This window comes from Mytilus edulis, chromosome 10, assembly GCF_963676685.1.
Source record: "Mytilus edulis chromosome 10, xbMytEdul2.2, whole genome shotgun sequence".
Lineage (NCBI taxonomy): Eukaryota > Metazoa > Mollusca > Bivalvia > Mytilida > Mytilidae > Mytilus > Mytilus edulis.
This window is the reverse complement of record NC_092353.1, coordinates 36021606-36046176: the sequence shown is the minus strand read 5'-3', so window position 1 is coordinate 36046176 and position 24571 is coordinate 36021606. Positions and strand designations below refer to the sequence as shown.

The 24571-nt window shown below is 30.7% G+C and overlaps 1 protein-coding gene across 3 annotated transcripts in view; it reads left to right on the top strand.

Annotated features, from left to right (window-relative positions):
* The first annotated feature begins 2915 nt into the window (after positions 1-2915).
* Positions 2916-24571, top strand: part of LOC139491034 (ras-related and estrogen-regulated growth inhibitor-like protein) — a 42932-nt gene continuing 21276 nt past the window's right edge. Inside the window, exon 1 of one of the 3 annotated variants that reach the window (XM_071278304.1) lies at positions 2916-3208. In XM_071278304.1, coding sequence (XP_071134405.1) covers positions 3100-3208 — 109 coding nt within the window. In that variant the 5' untranslated portion in view covers positions 2916-3099. Of the gene's footprint in view, positions 3209-15213; positions 15526-22194; positions 22628-24571 lie in introns of those variants that run through there. The other 2 variants (XM_071278303.1, XM_071278301.1) reach the window with 2 other exon arrangements.

The window sequence follows — 24571 nt, the reverse complement described above, 5'->3', positions numbered from 1 at the left end:
CACTTTTCAAAAAGTAAAATAACAAAAATACAGAACGTTAAATAACATCTTTTATGTTGTTCATTAACAAGAAAGTCATCAACAGTTTTTACATTGTATACGAATATAATTGCTTTGTCGAAAGATAGCTCGATTAATGTTGCGGCACTAATTAATCGGTCAGTGTCTTCATGAGGTTAATCAATCGATAATGAATCAAAATAATGTGAAGACTGAATAAGTCGGGTTTTAAAGAATGACTGACGAACCGATAGTCACGTATATTCATAGTTAACGCATAGTTACTGAGTTGTTGACGTTATTTTCTCATAATGTACTACTTATACATATAAATAAATTATAAGTGATGGCTGTAAGTGATTTTTCACATGTTTTATTAAGATAAGTAGCAGTATTACAAGAGTGTGATAATTACTTCGAATGAAGCATTGTAGAATACAAAACAATGAGAATATGGTAACCTTGTTGTATCACTAAACATCTATTCGCTTTTGACTTTTTTAATTATACCTACACAATCAAGTCGTCTTGTTTTTATCAATTATGATCACACTGAAATACAGTTAATCTATGAGTATGACCATATTAATGATAATTCATGTCAACACAGAAGTGCTGACTACTTGGCCGGTGATACCTTCGGGGAATGAAAACTACATCAATGATGGTATCTACTCAGTGGTTGTAAAAACACGAATTATATATACTCGCATTTCGTCTACATTCCATTTTATATTGCAATATGTAACAGGTGGAAATATAACACAAAGCGTATTAAAACTTTTATTGAGTATAAAAAAGATCATTTGATTTTAAATGATAGTAATTCTGACATGTAACAAACGTTTATAGTACAAGAATACGTTTTTGAGACGTAATTGCGTTAATTATATACAATATTTAACCTTTGTTTACTTCTTTTATCTTATATAATACTGTTACTGATTTAATTAGATACGCCAGTCCTCCTATTTGTATAGCAATCAAATTAATCGTTCACGATTAAGCTAATAACCTGCCATTCATAAATTTTATTAACAAGTGTTTTTTATACAAATATATCATGCTTACAAGGCAAATACCCCTTGTAAGCATGATATAATTGTTTAATTCCACCGAATGTTCCACCTCAGAAAGTTTATTATAATCAGGTTTCATATGAATTTCGACTTGAATGTATAATTTTTGTATACACTGCAGCTGTGCTATTTGCGCAGTCAAATTGCATTGACTGTATAATCATGTCTTATAAAAATGTTTATGTACAGTCACTGACTGTATATATATCTTTCTTTTTATGATAATACGCTGGTTCTCGGCTGACTTCTACACTTTGTTCATCAGTTTCAGTGAAGCGTAATACAGGTGGATTCCAGTTTTATGTTTAGGTTGACAATTCGTTTCCGTTGAGTTTTAATTATGACGTCATTCCCGGAATTTTTACGTCATTCGCTCCAAATTCAATAATGATGCTTTTTTTCCTAAATATTTCATCTGGAACCATATATTTAGAATGACCATGGATTTGTCATATTAGAATAGAAATAATTCATTGAGTTATTTTTAGACATGGTATTCCCCATCTGCCATGGTATTTGCTAGGGATTTCCCATCTGCCATGGTATTTGCTAGCAAATACCCCGGCACATGGAATTCCCTAATGGCAAATACCCCGGCAGAGAAAAGAAAATCTCAAAATATAGAAATTGGTGAAAAATACCATGTTTCTCATCCAATCAAAATACAGCATTATTACATAAGGTGGAAAGGTGGAATTATGTTTCAAATTGCTGAATTAATGTAACATACATTCATTATGTATTTGTATGTACACGTTAGACAACAATTTTTTTAATTGTTTAGGACATGCCACGATTACTCTACATGATACTTAGTATTTGTTATCGAATTAACACAGCTCGAATACAAAATAAATAGTAAAGTTGATGAAAACAAATCCTTAGCGCATTTCTTGATCTGCAATGCACCTTCATCGGAAAAGCTCAAAAAGAATATTTTCAAAACCAAGATACATTTAAAGAGCTAAAATTGTGTTTCTTAGTTTTTAATTTATAAATTGGATGCTATACAATCATATTGTTCTGTATAAAAACGTTAACGCAACAAAAAAAAAAAAAACACAACAGGAAGTCAGAATTATTTGAACGGTTTTCGTATAAATATTCTGCAAAATGTAGTAAACAACTTCCAATAAGTTAAAAACGAGAGAGAATTAAGGTTCATGCCGTTTACTAAATTTATTACTTTTTTATTTTTATTTTTATATTTATTATTTTTGTGATATTTCTTTTTAAATTGTGCGAAATGCTCACATAGTGCTTCTCTTTTTAACTAGCACTTGATTAAGTGAAGTTTAACGCATTTGAAAAAGAGAATAATAGAAAGAAACTTCAGATACTTTATGGTTGTACACGTGACCCTATTAGTACTTCTAAAGATGGTGAAACTGTTTGTGTCAAACGTAGTTGTAAATAGTTTGAACACATTTCAAACAGAAAATAATTAGATTTCATTTGTACTTTTATTGATAATCATTGAATACAATTAGATATGATTGGAGGAAGACACACTTTATTGAATATTTTATTAATCTAGATATCGATATATTAGTTTCGTAATGGACTAATAGTAATTCGTAAATTGGCTATTATCAATATCACAATTATTGACAGGAAGAGATGATATATAAATCTTTCATACATTATTGTATCTTTCCTTCTTCAAGAAAACAGATTTCTAATTAGATATCTATGAGCTAAACGTTTAAAGTATAAGTAATACGTCTGTGTAATGTAAGCATCTGAATAACATACAGTATTCAGCCTTTGCGTTCTTATAACATCATATGATATTGTAACTGTTATAATAAGACATCAGCCGTTCTGTTTGTACAGCAACCAAATTGATTAAACAAGATAAAGCTAATTCCTTATTCATCAAGTTAGCAGAACTCGATTAATGACGCAACATAATCTTTACATTCTGGTAGCTATTTTTAATTTGTGGAGGTTCAGTTACGTAAAGTTTTTGTGTTTATATTGACAAAACAAAGGAATAGGTTATATATAAATTTCTGTAATGCCGTTTCATAAAGATCCAAAACCTGCAACTGAGGAAAAAATTCAAAAACACAGTCATAAGGATGTTAATATTGTCATTCTGGGAGTCCAAGGTGTCGGAAAATCAGGTAAGACACTCCCCATTTTTCAAACTGCGTCTTGATAGATCTTTTTCCCCAATATCATTTACTGTTAAATATTATTTGGAATGACGTGTGTTACTATACAATAAAAACGTGGTGTGCTAAATTTTCTTTTATCTTTAATATGTCAATTTTACCTCGGTCAATTCATTATAAATACTGTTCCTTATGATTTGCTAGTTTGTGTAAGCACTTGGTTTTGTTCTTCTTCTTTTTTTGTGTTCGTGTATTGTATTATACTGTGGTATAAGATAATATCCACAAAGGTTTTTTCTGGATTTCAATTCGTTTTCCAAATTTGCATATTTTTTGCGGTTGTATGTACACGCATTAGTTGTTTCCTGATTATATAATTAATAGCTTAACATATTTTATTGTATCAATATGTGTTTGTCATGAATAGAATACTTTAAAATAAATTAAGGCTTTAAAATATGAAATGAGAATTGAAAACAACTATTTGGAAGAAATGGGTTCATTTTAAATTTACCCAAAAAGTAAATGTATTTTTGAACTATTGGAAGCTTTAGACGTTAGGTTCAATATTCGAACACGAAATTCCAGAAACACTCTGCATATTTAAGTTCTGTTGATAACAGAAGCTACTTTGAGTCATTGCATCGGTAATTTGTAGTTTATAGTTAAGTGATATAAATCATGCATGTGTGTTCTCTAAATTGATGGCTATGCAGAGACATTAAACCAATTGTATTTCAGGTGATAAAATGATATATTTTGTCAATCTTTTACGTATTATATCTCAGATGCACATTTCTGTCCTTCACAAAGCTCACATATACGTGAATCTTGGTGTACAATATAAGACATGGTACTAGAGTATTTTCATACCATACTATACAATTATTGACTTTTGATGAGGTTGATACAATGATTTATCAACCCCAGAGATGTGATATTCACCAAGGCCAACGGCCGAGGTGAATATCACATCTGGGGTTGATAAATCATTGTATCAACTGATATCAAAAGTCAACAATTGCTTTATTATATGACTCTTTAGTTCTCAGTGTCATTTTCATATTTTTAGATTGTGAAATATATCCTTGGTTAGATGGTATTTTGCCTAGACTGTTTTTATTTTATGCTTGGGTTTGATTTTTAGGCATATTTAATTCTGCATAATTAAAACTAGAAGAATATTGTATCATTTCAATTTTTAAAGATACTTTGTTGCCGGAAACATGTAACTATCGTCTGTTACATCGAAACGATTTTATGTCGAGAGCGCTGATTGGTTGATATTTATTCGGTCGTCCTATTAAAAACCATTTTATTTATACATCCCTTAAATAGCTAACAAGAATTCCCCGTTTCTATATTTAGGTACACGGACGCTGTTCTAAATGTTATATTAACCTCTCGTGATTTTTGCCGCGGTGAATATAATGTTTTACCAAAGAGGATTTCCTATGCTTTTAGCCAATGAGAAAACAGAAAATTTATAGTCATATAATAATTTAAATTAATGATCAGTACAAGATTAACCAAGTACACTATTTTCCAATACTATTATTAATCAATTACGGACTTTTGATATATGAACCTGCTTAGAATATATTTACTGAGGACGAAGTCCGCGGTTCATTATAATCTAACAGGTCCATACATCAGATATTGACTAGTTTAAAGTCCTTAATTTATATGTTAATAGTAAAAGATTGAAAATGATATTGACTTGAGGTTACTATGTTTGTAAATGGTATTCAATTGATGTGGTTGTCTTTAGTAGCATGAAGGCAATATCATTTCTAAAGATATTAACGACGAGTCAACAAGTCAAAATAGTTTTAAAAAAATTGAAATGAATATTGGAAACGCATGACTAAATTAATCAATGAGAAACAAAAACATTCAAACAAGATGGGATATATATTTGAATATCGCACATTTTTTTCTTAAAAATAGAATATTCTATTCAAATCAATGGTATTACTTTTCAAAAGCAAAAATCGGAATCAAATATTTTTTAAATATTTGAAAGGTATAAAATACTCGTGCAATTGATGCATAGGTACATATACTCGTATCCACCGAAAGACAACAGTTTATGAGTACCAGTCATCACAAGGCGTTTTACGATGAATATAGACAATTCTGTATCGTAAAAAGGTTTTCAAAAACATGTATCATGTACTACAACCACTGGTCTATGTTTTTCTGACGTCGGCACGCAAAGGATGTACATTTTTATTACAATATGTAAAACTCGGACTAATTACAAAGGCTCTCGTGCTAATAAAATGACAAAATTTTGATAATGAATAGTGTTCATGCATGGAACAAAATAGGCCATACTTCGGACGTTAACCGTTAGTACGAACGTATAATCAATTCTTCAAAAAAAACTAAACTTTAACTATTAAATATAGAATTATATAATCTTGATAAACGGTTACATAATACTAATGTGTTCACCTCAATTACAAATGACTTAATACATATTCTTATCAATAAGCAGAAAACAGACACACTAGCGTGATTGACTGTTATCAAGGATTCATACTTCAAATTACAACTAAATGATAGCTATACATCAACAATAAAATATAAACTAAAATGTAATACCTAAATGTAAAGTACTATTCATTGCAATTTGCTGACAGAAAGACCATCTCAGGGTTAACAAATACGTCAGAATGATGTAGTCGACTCAACAATAATAGGCTTAATTAATAATACAAAGTTGATATTGGTGATACTCTTTGATGGGTTGTGCTGCTGTTAGATTCCTATGATGCGTTCTTTCAAACATTTTCGTTCGAGCGCCACTGATGAGTTTGATAAAGACGTAGTTCAAGTCTGTGGTATCAAATTATAAGCCAGGTATCGTTAACGAGTTTTATCGCAACAAATTTACAAACAAATTTTGAAGTCCTTCGAAATTGTTATTCTTTTGATAAAGTCGAATTCATTCAATGTAAATCAGTATGCACGTTAAGAAGTTATATAGTTTATCATACAAATAAGGCATAACATAAGTTAAAAACTAGCATAACATAATTTAAAAATTTCCAATTTTGTCAACCGTTGAAATATTATGTGTTATATTTACCGATAAACTAACTCAGATGTGGTCGTTTGTCATTGTAAAACCTCCTGCTTTAATCATGTTAATGGCAATGTTAAATATAATGTTAAAATGACAACATTACATTACAGGACAACACTACAAATAAATGTGAGGAACACACGAATCAGAGCTAACAAAAGGTATCAGGTTTAAAATTTATTACGCCAGACGTGAGTTTCGTCTACACAAGACTATTTATTAATAACTATGAAAATAACAATATCAAACTGTGGTAGTAAATAGATAATTTATTATATTATCTAGCTATGTCAGTGTTTCTTCTGAATCAAACTGTAAACCAAATACATGTATAAATTTCGTTGATCCAAACTGAAATCTAATAAATGAACTAGATTATTAATTATCTTTACCATAACACACGAATACAACAAAAAAAAAATACAACTACAAACGTTAAGACATTTACCAAAATTCGATGAGAACAACAAATATAACATCAAAACTAAATGCATGAATTCGGGATGGAAAAGTACCCTGACACGTCTTATAGTAATGCGAATTCACACTCAGCAAAACAGTCACGATCGGAAATAAGTCACGTTCGGTGAAATTGCTAAAATCTACGTCAATTAGTCTCTGGTGGATACATGCAGTTGTCGCATTGTCATTCATACCACATCTTCTTATTCTATACTTACTGTCGGATATTTTCTATCAAGATATATATATCTGTTTTTGAAAACCAACAAGATATGTACAACTGTATTGACACCCGTCAAAGAGAAATGGGTCATCTTACTACGTAGCTATGGTGACAATTAATAAGGTGAAAACTCTGTAAATTATCAGGTATATCTTGCTTGTTTGATTGTGGTGTTTGGTAGCTTATAAAAGATCTAAACAAAATTATTTTTCCACTACATGCATTCCTGTACATGTTCAAGTCGAATATGTCGTCAATATTTGTAGTAATGGCATCTAACACATGTATTCACATTGATGAGATAAGTTCGGATGCGATACCTTACATCATTTAATTTGTTCGTTACTTCTATTTTAGTATATTATTTTGTTAATAAGGGGAAACAGATAGAAACAAGATGGTAAAGTTACTAGACTCGTCATTTGCATGTTTTTGGTTTTCGTATCGATCATTGGCCTATAATGCACATCATACATACAAAAAATATCTTCAATAACCAGATTCGTGCAACATATGATTCATTTCCAGCTGCACATGCAAGTTATGAATTAAATTGTTATCATTGAATACACCAGATTTTTTTATACATGGATGCGTTTTTGCATAAATTTTGACAGCCTTCATGAAATTATCTAACCAAACTAATTTATGAGCATGTTACCATTACGTCACTGGAATAATTTTCAAACTGTTTACATGTTTAATTTTAATAAACCCATTTCTCTCACCACCTTCTGATAATGTATTATATATGAATACAATATAATTACTAATTTTAGAACTCAACCCTTTTACAATTGATCACAGTTAAACCTGGTTGGAACTGGTTGCTGAATTTTTTATATTCGCAAACTTTACGATCAGTTGCAAAATTTGTTGTATAATTTCGTCATTCCTGGTTCATTAAACTCATACTGTACACATTAAAAGAAATAAATCAAAGAGTATTGAAAAAATCCTTGTAATCGGACTTCTTTTTTAAGAAATATAGTTTGAAATCCGAAGATGTATAAGTACCGAAACCGTTGAAGAGCTATATTTGTCAAAACTACCTAAAATAAATAGCCAAATTCATCTCAAGCCAACTTTGCCTGAGGGGGTTGAAACCTAAGTTTCTTAATAATTTCAAAATTTATAAACGGACAATTTTATCAAACTTTGTTAAATCATGTCAGTACCGAAGTACTGACTACTGAGCTGATGATACTCTCGGGTACTGATAGTCCACCAGCAGAGGGATCGACCCATTGATGTAAAAAATTGAAAACAACACGTTCAATAATTTCTTGCGTCCGAAGAGATGATATATAAATCTTTTCATACATAGTTGTATCTTTCCTTTTCAGAAAACAGTTGTCTAATTAGACATCTTTACGTTCCGCTAAACGTTTAAAGTATAACTTATATGTCTGTGTAATGTTAGCATGCGAACATCATTAGTACTTAGCCTTTGCGTTCTTTTCATATCATAGAATATTGTTTCTGTTATATATAATATGATACATCAACCAAATTGATCGAACAAAATACAGCTGGTTACTAAGCCATACAAGTTAGCAGAATTCGATTCATGACGTAATATAATCTTCACATACAGGTTGCTTTTTTAAATTGTGGTGTTTCAGTTACGTAAACTTTTTGTGTTTTCATGTTAGAGTCAAATCAAGACGTAAAATATAAGACAACTCTTCAATAATGATCAGTATAAGATTTACCAAGTACTTATCACTATTTTCCAATACTAGAATTAATCAATTATGGACTTTTGACAAAGTCAATACGTGATATATGGACCTGCTTAAAATATATTTACCGAGAACGACGTCCGCAGTTCATTATAATTTAACAGGTCCATATATCACATATGGACTCGTTGAACGTATATAACTTAAGTTATGTATGTTAATAGTAAAAGTTTGAAATGAAATTCACTTGGTGTTTCTATGTTTGGAAATGGTATTAAATCGGTGTTACTGTCTTTAGTACCATTGAGTCAATACTATTTTTAAAAATAACGTCCCTGTTGGTGCATTGGTTCAAAATAATAATACCAAAGGAAATACAAACGGACAATGAGTTTGAAGTACTAGTTATCGCAAGGCGTTTTACAAAGAACAAAGCCCACGCCGTATCGTAAATAAGGTGTCAAATAACAGTATATCAATCAAACCAAAAGAGAGAACTAATTTAGAATAATAGCAATTAAAACAAATCAGGTACGACAACCACTAAGGATAGCTGCAATAGCACACAAAAATAACAATATGTTAGAATCGGACTTATTACAGCCAACAGTTTAATCTGTGCAAAGGCAATTATGATAATAATTAGAATGTACGCAGTTTTGGGTAGAAATACATGCAGTTTTCTTAAAATAGTATTGGCCACACTTCAGACGTTAGCCCTTTCTAAAGATGTACAATCTATTCTACTAAATATTCAACTTCAACTATTAAATATATAATGATATAATCCTAATACAATCGTGATAAAAAAAATTACATCACACAAATGTTTCGAAATCTATTACAATAAACTCATAGATACCAGGACTAAATTTTGTATATACGCCAGACGCGCGTTCGTCTACAAAATACTCATCAGTGACGCTCGAATCCAACAAAGTTAAAAGGGCCAAATAAAGAACGAAGTTGAAGAGCATTGAGGACAAAAATTCCTAAAAGTTTTGCCAAATACAGCTAAGGTAATCTATGCCTGAGGTAGAAAAGCCTTAGTATTTCAAAAAAATCTAAATTTTAAAAAACAGTTAATTTATAAATATACCCATATCAATGATAATTCATGTCAGCACAAAAAGTGCTGACTACTGGGCTGGTGATACCCTCGGAAAAATAAATCTCCACCAGCAGTGGCATCGACCCAGTAGATGTAAATAAACTCATCATAAATACCAGGACTAAATTTTGTATATACGCCAGACGCGCTTTTCGTCTACAAAAGACTCATCAGTGAGGCTCGAATCCAAAAAAGTTAAAAAGGCCAAATAAAGTACGAAGTTGGAGAGCATTGAGGACCAAAATTCCTAAAAGTTTTGTCAAATCCGGCCAAGGTAATCTATGCCTAAGGTAAAAAAGCCTTAGTATTTTAAAATTCTAAATTTTATAAACAGATAATTTATAAATATAACCATATCAATGGTAATTCATGTCAGCACAAAAAGTGCTGACTTCTGGGATGGTGATATCCTCGGGGAAATAAATCTCAACCAGCAGTGGCATCGACCCAGTGATTGTAAATAAACTCATCATAGATACCAGGACTAAATTGTGTATATACGCCAGACGCGCATTTCGTCTACGAAAGACTCATCAGTGAGACTCGAATCCAACAAAGTTGCAATGATTTAATACAAATTCTTATCACAACATAGAATGCAGAAGGACCTACGTAATTGACTGTTATCAAAAAGGATTCAAACTTTAAATTTAGTTTATTTTATAAAAGTATATCAACATTAAAATATGAACTAAAACGAAGTACCCACATGTAAAGTACTACTCAGTTCATTGTGTTGACATGAAGACTAGTTTGGGAAAACCAATACACAAACGGAGTTGATTCAATACGTTAAATTGCAAAGTTGATAATACAAACTTTTATTCAAAGTCACTCTTATTCCAGCTCTGTGTGTTTCCAATGCGCTGTTTCGAACCTTTGCAAGGGTTTTTTTTTTTTAGCTTGAAACAGGTTAAAGCATCTTTTTGTAAAAAAGAAAAAAATGGGTTTTTTTTTATAGTGTATCACTATATGTGCACAGTGTATTTATATTTTAGGCACTTTGTTGTGTTGGTTAGAATTTAACGGAAAACAAACAAACATCCATAAAAATCAATACGACAAACAATCTTAACAAAATTATTCCCCACTACACGCATACCTATGCCTGTTCAAACTCGAATACTTCGTCTATAGTTGCCGTATGCAGTATCTTACACGCGTAATGCTTTAAAGTTATTTTGAGAATTCTTATGATAACAGAAAATGACTAGTATTACTAGTATTACTATTAGTAAATGTTTCTGGAATATTTTATTTGTCAATACTGGTCAATACTGAAAGCACAAAACGTTTTTACTTGTAGCTCTAGTTGAGCAGGAATACCGCCAAATGACCGGCATTAGGAGCAAAATAAAACAATATAGTGACTCGAAATTAGCAAACGAAAAAGCCATCTTAGGAAGCTTATAAGTTTTTGGTATTTGAAAAAATCATTCCACTTTAAAGACGTACTAAATAATAAATGACTTCCCCCCAAAAAAAATCCGTTGAAAAAGATCTGACACAAGAGGAGATGACATTGCATGCGATACTGTATAGCATTTAAGTCATCCATTACTTGTTTTATTTCATATAACACTTTCTTTATAAATAACAAAAAGACGGTCAATTTCGTAAAATCGTGATTTTGTTCGTTTTGATTTTGAATAGATCATTACCATATCAACACCATACATACAATAACAAAAAAATAATCTTAAGCTATAACCAGATTTTTGCAAAGTATGATTCATTTCCAGTTGCATATGCAAGTTTTTAATAAATCGTTGTCATTGAATACACCTGATTTTTTATACATGGATGTTTATTTGCATACAATTTGACAGCCTTCATAAAATTATCTAACCAAACTAATTTATGAGCATGTTAACATTACGTCACCGAAGTAGTTGTTAAACTGTTTACATGTTTGATGTAATTGAAACCATTTCTCTCGCCACCTTCGGATAACGTTTTTTATATAAATGCAATATAAATAATAACTTTAGAATTCAACCCATATATAATTAATTGATATAATTAAACCTGGTTCGAACTGGTTGGTAAAATGTTTTTCAATTCATAAACTTAAACGAACAGTGGCAAAATTTCGTATAATTTCGGTACTCCGTGTTCATTAACTTTATACTGTACACAGATCTAAATCAAAGAATAAGAAAAAAAGATATTCCTTGGGAAACACTTTGTATTACTAAAAAAAAAATTGTTTATGACTGAATGTTGCTGTGTACATTAGCCAAGAAAAGAACAACTTCGAACAAACTTAGTGCACTCTCTTTTAAGTATAATTCTTTCTAGATACAGTTTATATAGAAGAACCATTCTATATAAAATAAAATGTAGCAGTTAAATATAGATTTAAATATTATTGTCATAGAAACAGATTGATACAAAGTCTATTAACCAACTGAAATGCCTTGCATTTAGTTAAATGTAAAACAAAACATTTCGCAGTCAGTATTTAACGATTTTTTTCTTCTTTTGTTTTCGTGTGTATATTTGAAATAACTGTTTATAAATGATCTGCAAACGGATAAATGGATTGATTCTGCGCCCTTGAACGGTCAGTGTCATCATTTCTTCAATGAAGCGTTCGATAACGAATCGGAATATAACGACTGGATTAGTCAGGTTGTAAAAGAAAGACTGACGAACTGAAAGTCACGTACCTGCTTAACGCGTGAAATACTAAAATGTTGACGTTTTCCTTCATATGCTGATCATCATCATATTCTACTGATACATATAAATAAATAATAGTTGGCTGCTGTAAGTGATTTTTCCCATGTTTTATCAATACAAGTGCCATCATTTGCCAAAAGGTGACTACAAGGTGTTTACATGTACAAGTATTTCTTGATTGATCATTACTTCGAATGAAACATTGTGGGAAAAAAGTAATGACAATATCAAAGTCTCCCCTGTTTTGTTGTGCATCACTTATCTCCTTTTTTTATGACTTCTTTTTTAATTCTTATTGCTTTTTTTCTTAATTCAACTTTCTTTTTCTTAATTCTACTTACAGCAATTAAGCATTTTTTCAAACAATTGAAATACATATGCAATAATTTCATATAATTGATTCTTCAAATATTATATAATTACTTTTTTTGTTATTCATTGTCATTTTTACTAAAGTAAATGGATAAACATTTTTTTCGCTGATGATGTGAGAATAAAAATAATTAAAGGATAATCCGTTTTGTGTTACAATATTTAACAGGTGGAAAAATAATATAAAGCGTGTGATTACTTTTGATTGCGTAAGAAAGAAAACGCTCATTTGATTTGAAATTATAGTAATTCTGACATGTAAAAAACGTTTATAGTACAGGTAATACGTTTTTGTGACGTAATTACGTGAATTATATAGATCATTTAACCTTTGTTTACTACTTATATCTTATATAATACTGTTACTGATATAATTAGATACGCCAGTCCTCCTGTTTGTATAGCAATCAAATTGGTCGTTCACGATTAAGCTAATTACTTGCCATTCATAGATTTGATTAACAAGTGTTTTTGTTTCAATTTGCCGAAATAATGTATCATAAATTTGTTCTGTACTTGTATGTACACATTAGACAACCATTTTTTAGGACATTCCACAATTACTCTACATAATACTAAGCATTGGTTAATCAAATACAAAATTAATAGTTAAGCTGATCAAAACAAATCTTTAGCGGTCATCTTGATCTTCAAAGCACCTTCATTGGGAAAATTCAAAAAGAATATTTTTTTAAAAAAGGTACATTTAAATTAGGTTTTTTAGTTTCAAATTTATAAAATTGGATGCTGTACAATCATATTTTTCTAAATAAAAACTTTAACGCAACAACGAAAAAAACAGGAAGTCGGGATTATTTTAACGGTTCGTATAAACATTCTGCAAAATGTAGTAAAGAACTTCCAATAAGTTTATAATGAGGGAGAATTAAGGTTCATGCAGTCTACTGAAATGATTACTTATCAGTATTTTATATATATTTTTTTTTTTGTGATATTTGACTTACATATTATTTGTTTTTGAATAGATCTATCATCTGTAAGGAAGTTTAAATGTGCGAAATGCTCCCATAATGTTTCTCTGCTTAAGTAGCACTTGATTAAGTGAAGTTTAACACATTTGAAAAAGAGAATAATAGCAAGAAATTTCATATACTTTATGGTTGTACACTTGAACCTCTTCTCTTGAGTTCTTCTAAAGGTGGTGAAAATGTTTGCTTCAAAAGAAGTTGTAATCAGTTTGAACACAGTTCAAACGGAATATAATTAGATTTCATTTATGCTTTTATTGATAATTATTGAATACAATTTGACAGGATTGAGGGAAGACACACTTTAGTGAATAATGTATTTGTTTATATATCGAAATATTAGTTTTGAAATAGACTAATGATAATTCGTAATATGAATGTTATCATTATCACAATAATCAACAAGAAGAGATGTTACATCCCAGCTTCTTTGTTTTACCAGGGGTGATCTGAGCCGGATCACCTCAACCAGATCACCCCAGCTTGAGTTACTTTGTTTTGCATGCTTTCCTTTGTTCTGTAACATTTTGGCGGGAACGTCAAATCTACTATAAAACTAAGAATTATTCATACGGAAAAGACTATCAAAATTTATGTAGAAAAAATCTATCATCCATTCTGGGATTCGAACTCAAGACCTTTAGCATATCAATCCTCGACACAAACCATTAAACCAGGACGACTGATTACCAACTATCAGTAATGTAACATACTTGAAGGAAGCAAGATATTTACTTTAGTAGGGCGAGTTGGTAGACCTTTATTCAGTGGGCTTTTAACCCGTTTCGTAAATAAGTGAGTTGTCGGACTGATTGTTCAATGAGATTTTACCCTTTTTCAAAAGTTGGGCGAATTGGTAAACCACAGTTGGGCGATAGTTTAGAAAATGGCGATTTAGTGTGGGCCGATTGGCTAGTTAAGCGAGTTGACACGGTTTCATATTTAATCATCATGTTCGGGGGTCATACAGGGTATACATTATATAATGATATATAAAATATATTTGGCATATATGTGGCATTCTAAACTAGATTTTATGAATTGTAAATGGGTTTTCGTCTAATCTAAAACAGCTGGAATGTAAAATAGTTATCCCATCCGAGTTTGGTTTGTCAGTGTTAGATCACCCTCTGGCCTCCGGCCTTCGGGGTGATCTTCCACTGACACACCGCGTCCTCATGGAATAACTATTACATATATAAGACTTTAACACATCATTGTATATTTCCGTCCTCAAGAAAACAGTTGTCTAATTAGATATCTTTAGGTTCAGCTAAACGCCTAAAGTATAACTAATACGTCTGTGTAATGTAAGCATATGAAGAACATACAGTGTTAAGCATTTGCGTTCTTATAACATCATATGATATTGTTACTGTTATAATAAGACACATCAGTCGTTCTGTTTGTACAGCTAGTAAATTGGTTGAACAAGATTAAGCTAATTCCTTAGTCAAACAAGTTAGCAGAACTCGATTCATGACGCAACGTTATCTTTACATTCAGGTTGATTTTTAATTTTGGTGTTTCAGTGACGTAAACTTATTGTGTTTCTATTGACAAATCAAAGGAAAAGTTTAAATAATAAGTTCTGAAATGTCGTTCCATAAAGATCCAAAACCAGCAATTGAGGAAAAAATTCAAAAGCACAGTCATAAGGATGTTAATATTCTCATTCTAGGAATCCAAGGTGTCGGAAAGTCAGGTAAGTAATTCCAATTGTCTAAACTGTTTGATGATTGATCTTTGTCCCGATACAAATTAATGGTTAACATTGTTTTGGGATGACATGTGTTTATTTTACAATTTTTGTTTTATCTTTAATACGTCGATTTTAGATCGAAGCAAACCGCAAATACACTGATAATTTAGGTAATATCTAAGAATACAAAAAAATCTTCAATTTGAGTATTGCAAAATTTATGGAATTCTGGAAGGGATTCTGAATTCATCATATGCAATGTATTGATCCAAATTAATATTTGACCAAAATAAAATAATTTTGTGTTGCTAAGTTCTATCTTTCTATCAGAATATGTTATAACTCGTTGATGTCATAGGAATGTGTCTCGCCAAAGCGTTATTCTTAAGAGTTTTCTCCTTTTTACTTTATTGTTATTTATTTATTCCTATTTCATTGGTCAATTCATTATCACTTTTGTTCCTTATTTATTTCATGGTTTGTGTGAACTCCGGGTTCTGTTCTTTTTATAAGTTTAGGTCGAGTATTGTTGTAAAAAAATAAGAAGATACGGTATGATAGGACATAAACTCACACAAGGTTTTCTGAATTTTTAATTTGTTTTCCAAATTTGAATTTTTTTATGTGCTTTTATCTACATTTGTTGAGTGCGAATTATATGCGTGATAGCTGAACATTTTTTATAGTATCAATATATCTCTGTCATAAAATAGAATTAAAAAAAAAAACTAAGACTTTTATCAAATGTGAAATGAGAATATAAAATTTTTTTTTTTAAACTTTTCAAATACCCAAAAAGTAAATTTACACTTAGACAATTGGAAGCTTTTGACATTTGGATCAATAAAGGGACAAAAATTTGTCATGAAACACTCTGCATAATTGTGCTCTTTTGATAAAACAAACTGTTTTAACTCATTGCATTTAGAGGTGAGAGAAATCACGCACGTGTGTTCTCTAAATTGATGGCTATGCAGAGACAGTAAAACACTTGTACATCAGGTGATAAAATTATATAGTTTGTCAATCTCTTACGTATTATATCTTGGATGCACATTTCTGTCCTTGACAAAGGTCACATTTACGCAAATTTCGTTGCACAGTTAGAGACATAGAACTATAATATTTCCGAGTCAAATCAAGTCGTTAAACATTAGCTAAAATTTGCATGAATGTATGAAATTACACATGGCCAGTACTAATCATAGTTTTCTCATACTAGTATTTATCAATTACGAAATCAATACGTTATATATGGACCTGCTCAAAATATATTTACCGAGGACGAAGTTTGAGGTTAAATATAATCTAACAGGTCAATATATAACGTATTGTCTAGTTGAAAGTCCTCCATTTATCAGCTACATATTATGTTAATTGTGTAGGTATAAAAATGATATTTACTTAGTTTATATGTTTGTAATTGGTATTAAATGTATGTAGCTGTCTTTAGTATCATGGATGCGATATTATTTGGAAAAAAATTACATCGAGTCAACATGTCAAAATTGCATAAAACACAATTTAAATGGATATTGGAAAACACGAGACCAAATAAATCAATCATAAACAGGAAAATTCAAATCAGATGTATTATATTCAAATATCGTATGTTTTCTTCTTCAAAATTGCATATTCTAATCAAATTAATGGTATTACTGTTCAAAAGCAAATAAGCGGAATAAATATTCTTAAATATTAGTAGGTACAAAATATTCAAACAGTTTGTATTATTTTCCTGTTGCCGCATTCGTACAAAACAATCATATCCACCAAAACACAAAAAGCGATATGTAACAGTCATCGTAATGCGTTTAACAATCAAAAAAGCCCACTCCGTATCGTAAAAAAGGTCCCGAATAACAGTATATCAATAAATAAAACAGAGCGAACCCTTTTAGAACAAAAACAAACAAAAACAAATCTGGCACGACAACCACAGATCAGAATTAAGGGTAGCTGCAATAGCATAACTATTAGTAAAAATAAAATCGGACTTATTACAGCCAAACAGTTTATCTGTGCAAAGGTAATTGTGCTCATCATTAAACGTGACATAGTTTGGGGTATAAATACATGAAGTGGTCCTATATGAAACAGTAGTGGCCATACTACAGGCGTACAATATTCGAAACTTCAAATATTAAATATAGAATTATATAATCTTGATAAAACAAAATTACATCACACCAGTGTTGTGAATTCAATTACGAATGATTTAAAAGAAACTCTTATCACAAAACAGAATGCATAAAGACCAATGTAATTGATTGTTATCAAAAAGAATTTAAACTTTTAAATTAAACTTATCTGATACAAGTATATCAACAATAAAATATGAACTAAAACGAAGTACTTACATGAAAAGTACTATCCAGTGCAATGCTGACATGAAGACTAGTGTGGGATAAACCATTGCAAAAACGGAGTTGATTCAATACTAAATTGCAAAATTGAAAATATATAAACTTTTATTCAAAAAAACTCTTATCCGGCTCTGTTGTTAATCTCCAAGGCGCTCTTTCAAATCTTTTCAAAAGAGTATCACTGATGAGGGTGGTATATATAAAACAGTAGTTTGAATTAAACGGAGGATAAAAAAAAAATCCATTAAAATCAATACAGCAAACAATATGACTAAAACATGAGATCTTTAAAACATAATTATTATCCACTGCACGCATTCATATGCCTGTTCAAACTCGAATACAACGTCTATGAAAGCCATATGCAGTATCTGATTTTACATTATTTTGAGAATTCTTAATGATAACAGAAAATAAACTCATCATAGATACCAGGACTAAGTTTAGTATATACGCCAGACGCACGTTTCGTCTACAAAAGACTTATCAGTGACGCTCGAATCCAAAAAAGTTAAAAAGGCCAAATAAAGTACGAAGTTGAAGAGCATTGAGAACCAAAATTCCTAAAAGTTTTGTCAAATACAGCTAAGTGATCTATGCTTTTTTAGTAAAAGTGTCGGGAATATTTTTGTATGTCAATACTGAGAGAATAACACGTTTTACTAGTAGTATTAGCTGAGCAGGAATATCGGCAAATAACTGGCATTAGGAGTAAAATAAAACAATATAGTGACTGGAATATAGAATAGTTCTTGCAGTAATTAAAACGCCAGCTTTGGAAGTCTTTGGTTCTTGAATAATTATTCCACATTATAGACATAGACTTCCTTTTAAAAAAAAGAACACATCTATCCCATAGAATTAGAGATCAAGGATACTACAGATACTGTTAATTCGGCCTCATATCTTGACTTGCATCTAGAAATTGACAATGATGGTCGGTTGAAAACAAAACTTTACGACAAAAGAGATGATTTCAGCTTTCAAATTGTTAACTTTCCATTTCTAAGTAGCAACATTCCAGCAGCACCTGGATACGGGGTATATATTTCCCAATTGATAGGATAGTCCCGTGCTTGCATTTCCTATCATGATTTTCTTGATAGAAGGTTGCTGCTCACAAGTAAGCATTTGAAACAAGAGTTCCTAATGGTGAAGTTGAAATCATCCCTTCGTAAATTTAACGGACAACATCACGAGTTGGTTGACCGTTATGAAATAACCGTTTCCCAAATGATATCGGATATTTTCTTTACGTCGTTACTACAATCCCCTCCCCTTCATGAATGTGACCTACCGAATTGGACTATTTACCGGATTTGTTATCACATAAGCAACACGACGGGTACCACATGTGGAGCAAGTTATGCTTACCATTCAGGAGCACCTGAGGTCACCCCTAGTATTTGGTGGGGTTCCTGTTGCTTATTCTTTCGTTTTCTATGTTGTGTCATGTGTACTATTGTTTGTCTGTTTGTCTTTTAAATTTTTAGTCATGACGTTGTCATTATATTTTCGATTTATGAGTTTGACTATCCCTCTGGTATTTTTCGTCCCACTTTTATATGGAAGAACCATTCTATATAAAACAAATGTAGCAGTTAAATATAGAGACAGATTGGTACAAAGTCTATTAACCGACTGAAAATGCCTGCTTAGAATGTAAAACCAACAGTACACCAGCAACAACCGAATCAGCCATAGTATACGCCCATGTTTTCAAATTACTGAAAGAACCCACAACATTTTTCGCTTGGTAAGTCCGTGTAATGCCAAATATGTACATTTCGTCATATTAAAGACGATAAAATATAATGACATTGCAAGTAAAAGATCTGCACTCAACTTTTAACATTAAAGCAATTAGTTAAATATAATAAGTATTCCCATTACTTTGAAAAGCTGGATTATGTTTACTTCTATTGCAATTTCAGTATCCAACTTCTAGGTCTATTTGTATTTCTATTCTCATATTTTGTTTAGTCATTCTACTTATCATGGAATACCAGATGCACATCACAGAAAAGTTCAAAAAAACTTTCTGAAAAATTAAAAATACCAATGCCTTGCATTTAGTTAAATGTATAACAAAAAATTTCGAAGTCAGTATTCAACGATTTTTTCCTTCTTTTTTTTTTGTTGTGGGGGGGAGGGGGTATATTTGAAATAACTGTTAATAAATGTTCGGCAAACGGATCAATAAATTGATTTTGCGCCCCTGAACGGTCAGTGACATCATTACCTCAATGTAGCGTTCAACAAGGGATCAAAATATAACGATTAGCTAGTCTGGTGGTAAAAGAAAGACTGACGACCTGAAAGTCACGTACCTGGTTACCGCGGGAATTACTAAAATGTTGACGTTTTCCTTATATATGCTGATCATAATCATATTCTACTGATACATATAAATGAATTATAAGTGATGGTTGTAAGTGATTTTTCATATGTTTAATCAATTGTGCATCAGCATCATTTGCCAATAGATGACTACAAGGTGTATAACTGTACAAGTATCACTTGAGTATGATATTACTTCGAATGTAGCATTATAGGGGGGAATGAGGATATGATAATCTTGTACATTTGTACCACTTATCTTCTACGTTTTTTCAATGTTTATTTCAACTTACAGACATGAAGGTTTTTTTCCTCTGGTAAACAAAATTATAGATGCAATAATGACAAAATATTAAATCTTTAAACATTATATACTTACTTTTGTGGTATATACATTTTGTGCTCTGATGATGTGAGAATGGATCTGATCAAACGATAATCCGCTTTGTTTTACAATATTTAACAGGTGGGAAAATAACATAAGCCGCATTATTTCTTTTATGGAGTAAGAAAACGATAATTTGATTTGATATTATAGTAATTCTGCCATGAAACATATTTTTATAGTACAACTAATACCTTTTTGTGACGTAATTGCGTGAATTATATGCAACATTTCATCTTTGTTTACCTCTTTTATCTTATATAATGCTGTTGCTGATATAATTAGATACGCCAGTCCTCCTATTTGTATAGCAATCAAATTAATCGTTCACGATTAAGCTAATCACCTGCCATTCATAAATTTGATTATCAAGTGTTTTGATTCAATTTGCCGCATTTGAATACACTAAATTCATTATGTATTTGAGGTATTCACATGAACACATCAGGAAAAATGGGAATCTTTGTTTAGTAGATCCCATGATTAGTATACTACTGCATACATAATACTGATCAGTGGTAATCGTATCATCACAATTAATGGCAAAGAAGTATAAAACGTATATAAACACATATCTAAAATTATGAGCTCTCGAAGTTCGTATACTGTTCATTAAATTAGTTTTTGTATCTTATAATTGACAAATTGTAAGACTAAATATTAAACATCATAATACAGCACGCAAATTATCGATTGAACTTCTTAAGAAAATAAAAATCATAAAACTTTGTAAATATTATGAGTCAGGCGCGCTTTTCAGAATCTACAATGAACCTTCATCGTGAGAGCTCAAAGTCATTTTAATAAAAGCCAATGATATTTAAGAACAGACAAAGTTGAAGAACTTAATGTTTCCTCGATGAAAATCTATAAAATTCGATACTATACATATTGTTTTGTATGAAAATTATTGACGCACCTAAGATACAACAGGAAGTCGTGATTATTTCAACGGTTTTCGTATATACATTTTGCAAAAAGTAGTAAACAACTTATAATAAATATAAAGACGAGAGAAAACTAAGGTTCATGCAGAGTTTAATAAATTTATTTTTTATCAGTATATTTATGAACGTGGTTTTTGTGATATTTTACTTTTATATACTTTTTAATTGATATATCATATGCTTTAATCTTTATAGGATGGATCAATGGAATATGCTCACAGAGCGTTTCTCTGTTTAAGTAGCGCTATTTGTTTGAAGCAGTTTAAATTACGCATTCGAAAAAGACATTGATGAAAAGAAACTTCATATACTTTATGGTTGTACAATTGACCCCAAACTACTGATAAACGCGACGCAACTGTTTGCTTCAACCGTCGTTGTAATAAATTTGAACATATTTTCATATTACATTTCATTAATACTTTTATTGAATATTGAATACACTTTAAAGTTAGAAAGAACTGAGAGAGAAATACTTTAGTGAATATTGATTTATCTAAACACATTTATATGTTATTTTTGTAATGGTCATGCTTGAAAGTTATCAGTATCATTATTATTAACAAGAGGAGATGATATTTATATATATAAAACAGCACATCTTTCCTTCTTTATTAAAACAGTTTTCTAATTAGAGATCTTGCGGTTCATCAAAACGTTAAGTATATAAGTAATGCGTCTGTGTAATCTGTAAGCATGTGCATAACATACAGCCTTTGCGATCTTCTTATATAATATTGTTACTGTACTATTATATTAAGACACATTGGCCGTTCCGTTTGTACTAAGCCACCAAATTGGTTCAAACAGATAAAGTTTATCATTTATTCCAGTAAACTACCAGAACTCGATTCGTAACATGACGCAATGTTATTTACTTGTTTTTAATTTGTGGTAGTTCAGTTACGAATACCTATTGTGTTTATAGTCAAAACTAAAGGAATAATTTAAAAAAATATTTTTTGATATGCCTTTGCCGTTTCATAAAGATCCAAAACCTGCAACTGAGGAAAAAATTCAAAAGCACAGTCATAAGGATGTTAATATTCTTATTCTTGGAATACAAGGTGTTGGAAAGTCAGGTAGGAAATTTCAATTATTCAAACTTTTATTCAATCTCATATATAAATGTATGCGTTAGATCGTTTTTGGAAAAGTGTGTTTATCAATTTGGTGTTCTCTTTAATAAGTCGATTTTTGACCCTAAAAAAATTACCAAGACACAGACAATGTTGACATATGCATCAACCTAGATTTTAACTCTTTCTAGAGACATGCAATCAAGTCTACCAAAACATAAATTAAACTATAAAATAGAATTATATAATCTTGAATACATTTTACACAATGCCAGTGTTTTGATTTCAATTACAAAAAAATCTCTTATCAGAAAACAGATAGACCTACGTAATTGACTGTTATCAAACAGGATTCAAACTTAAATTACAACTTATTAAACAGCAGTATATCAATAATAAAATTTGAACTAAAACAAAATACTAACATGTTAAAAACATTTAGTGCATTTTGTTGACTGAAGACTAGCTGTTGGTTATACTAATACAAATACGGAGTCGACCCAATAAAAATTGGTAAAATAATAAATTGAATAATACAAAGTAGGTAAACCCATTTTCCACGGGTTTTAAACAATTTGTTTGAGTTTGCACGGAACTCTTTCAGCCTATTGGTAAATCTTATATACATGACGACGTAAAGTGAGACTGAGGTACCACACTATTAGCCTAGTACCGTTGACGGGTTTATTATGACAACGAAATTACACACACATTTCCTTCAAAATTATTATTCCGTTAATAAAAAATATCAATTCAATCGATAAATTATCATAATGAATGTAAAGAAGCTATATACTTTACAAGTTATAATAAAAACAAGGCATTGCATGAGTCTAGCATTTCCAATTCTGTCATCATTTGAAATAGCATTTGCTATATTGTTCGCTGCACTTGAGAAGTATAGCCAAACACGTGTAATTCAGTGTTTTTTTGGGTTTTTTTTATTGTATATTCTAATTATTGTTTTTTGTTTATTAGTTTGACCAGAAAATCGAGGCAGTGGCTTCTCATTTGGATTATTTCATGTTTTGTTATGTCGGGATACTTCTATAGTTTGCTATGCCCTATGGTTTATGTTCGATTTTAAAGGACGTACGTTGTTTGGTAGCTGATCGTTGAATTGTAACCTAAATCTCCATTTTGGAGCATCTGAGATTACCCCCAGTTTTTGGTGGTTTTCGTGTTTGTTAGTCTTTAGGTATCTATGTTGTGTCTTGTTTACTTTTATGTGTCTATTTATCTTTTTTTTTAGCCATGGTTTTGTCAGTTTATTTTTTTTATCTATGAGTTTGACTATTACTCTGGTATCTTTCGCCGCTCTTTTGTTCATATTGATACATGCTTATTTTCAGAAACTTTGTATTTCTCCCGATGGTCACTTACGCAGAAACTAAATTATTCTTTCTTTTGAGAATATTTTCTTCGTCAATACCAATACATAAAATAGTTTGACAGGTGCTACTAATCGAGCAGGAAAACTACCAAATAATCGACATTAAGAGCAAAAGCAACCCAATTGTGGCTCGAATGTATATATAATATGTCTCCTATTTTTAACAAATTAAAAGCCCAGTTTAGTAAGTCTTTGGTTCTTGAAAATCCTTCTACATTTTACATAATCATACAAAAAATTAAACTTCCCTTTTTAGAAAATCCCAGAGGTGATAAGTTAGCATGCCATACTGTAAAGCATTTAAGTTATCTATTACTTTTTTTTATTTCATATGATAATTTGTTAATAAGAAAGTATATAAAATCAAAATGGTAAATTTAGTAAAATGGTTATGTTGTTTCTTTTCGGTTTTCGTATCGATCGTTTGCCTTTGATGTACTCCATAAATAAGATCACAAAAAGTAATCTTAACCAATAACCAGATTCCAGCGAAATATGAATCATTTTCAGATGCACATGCATGTTTTGAATTGAATACA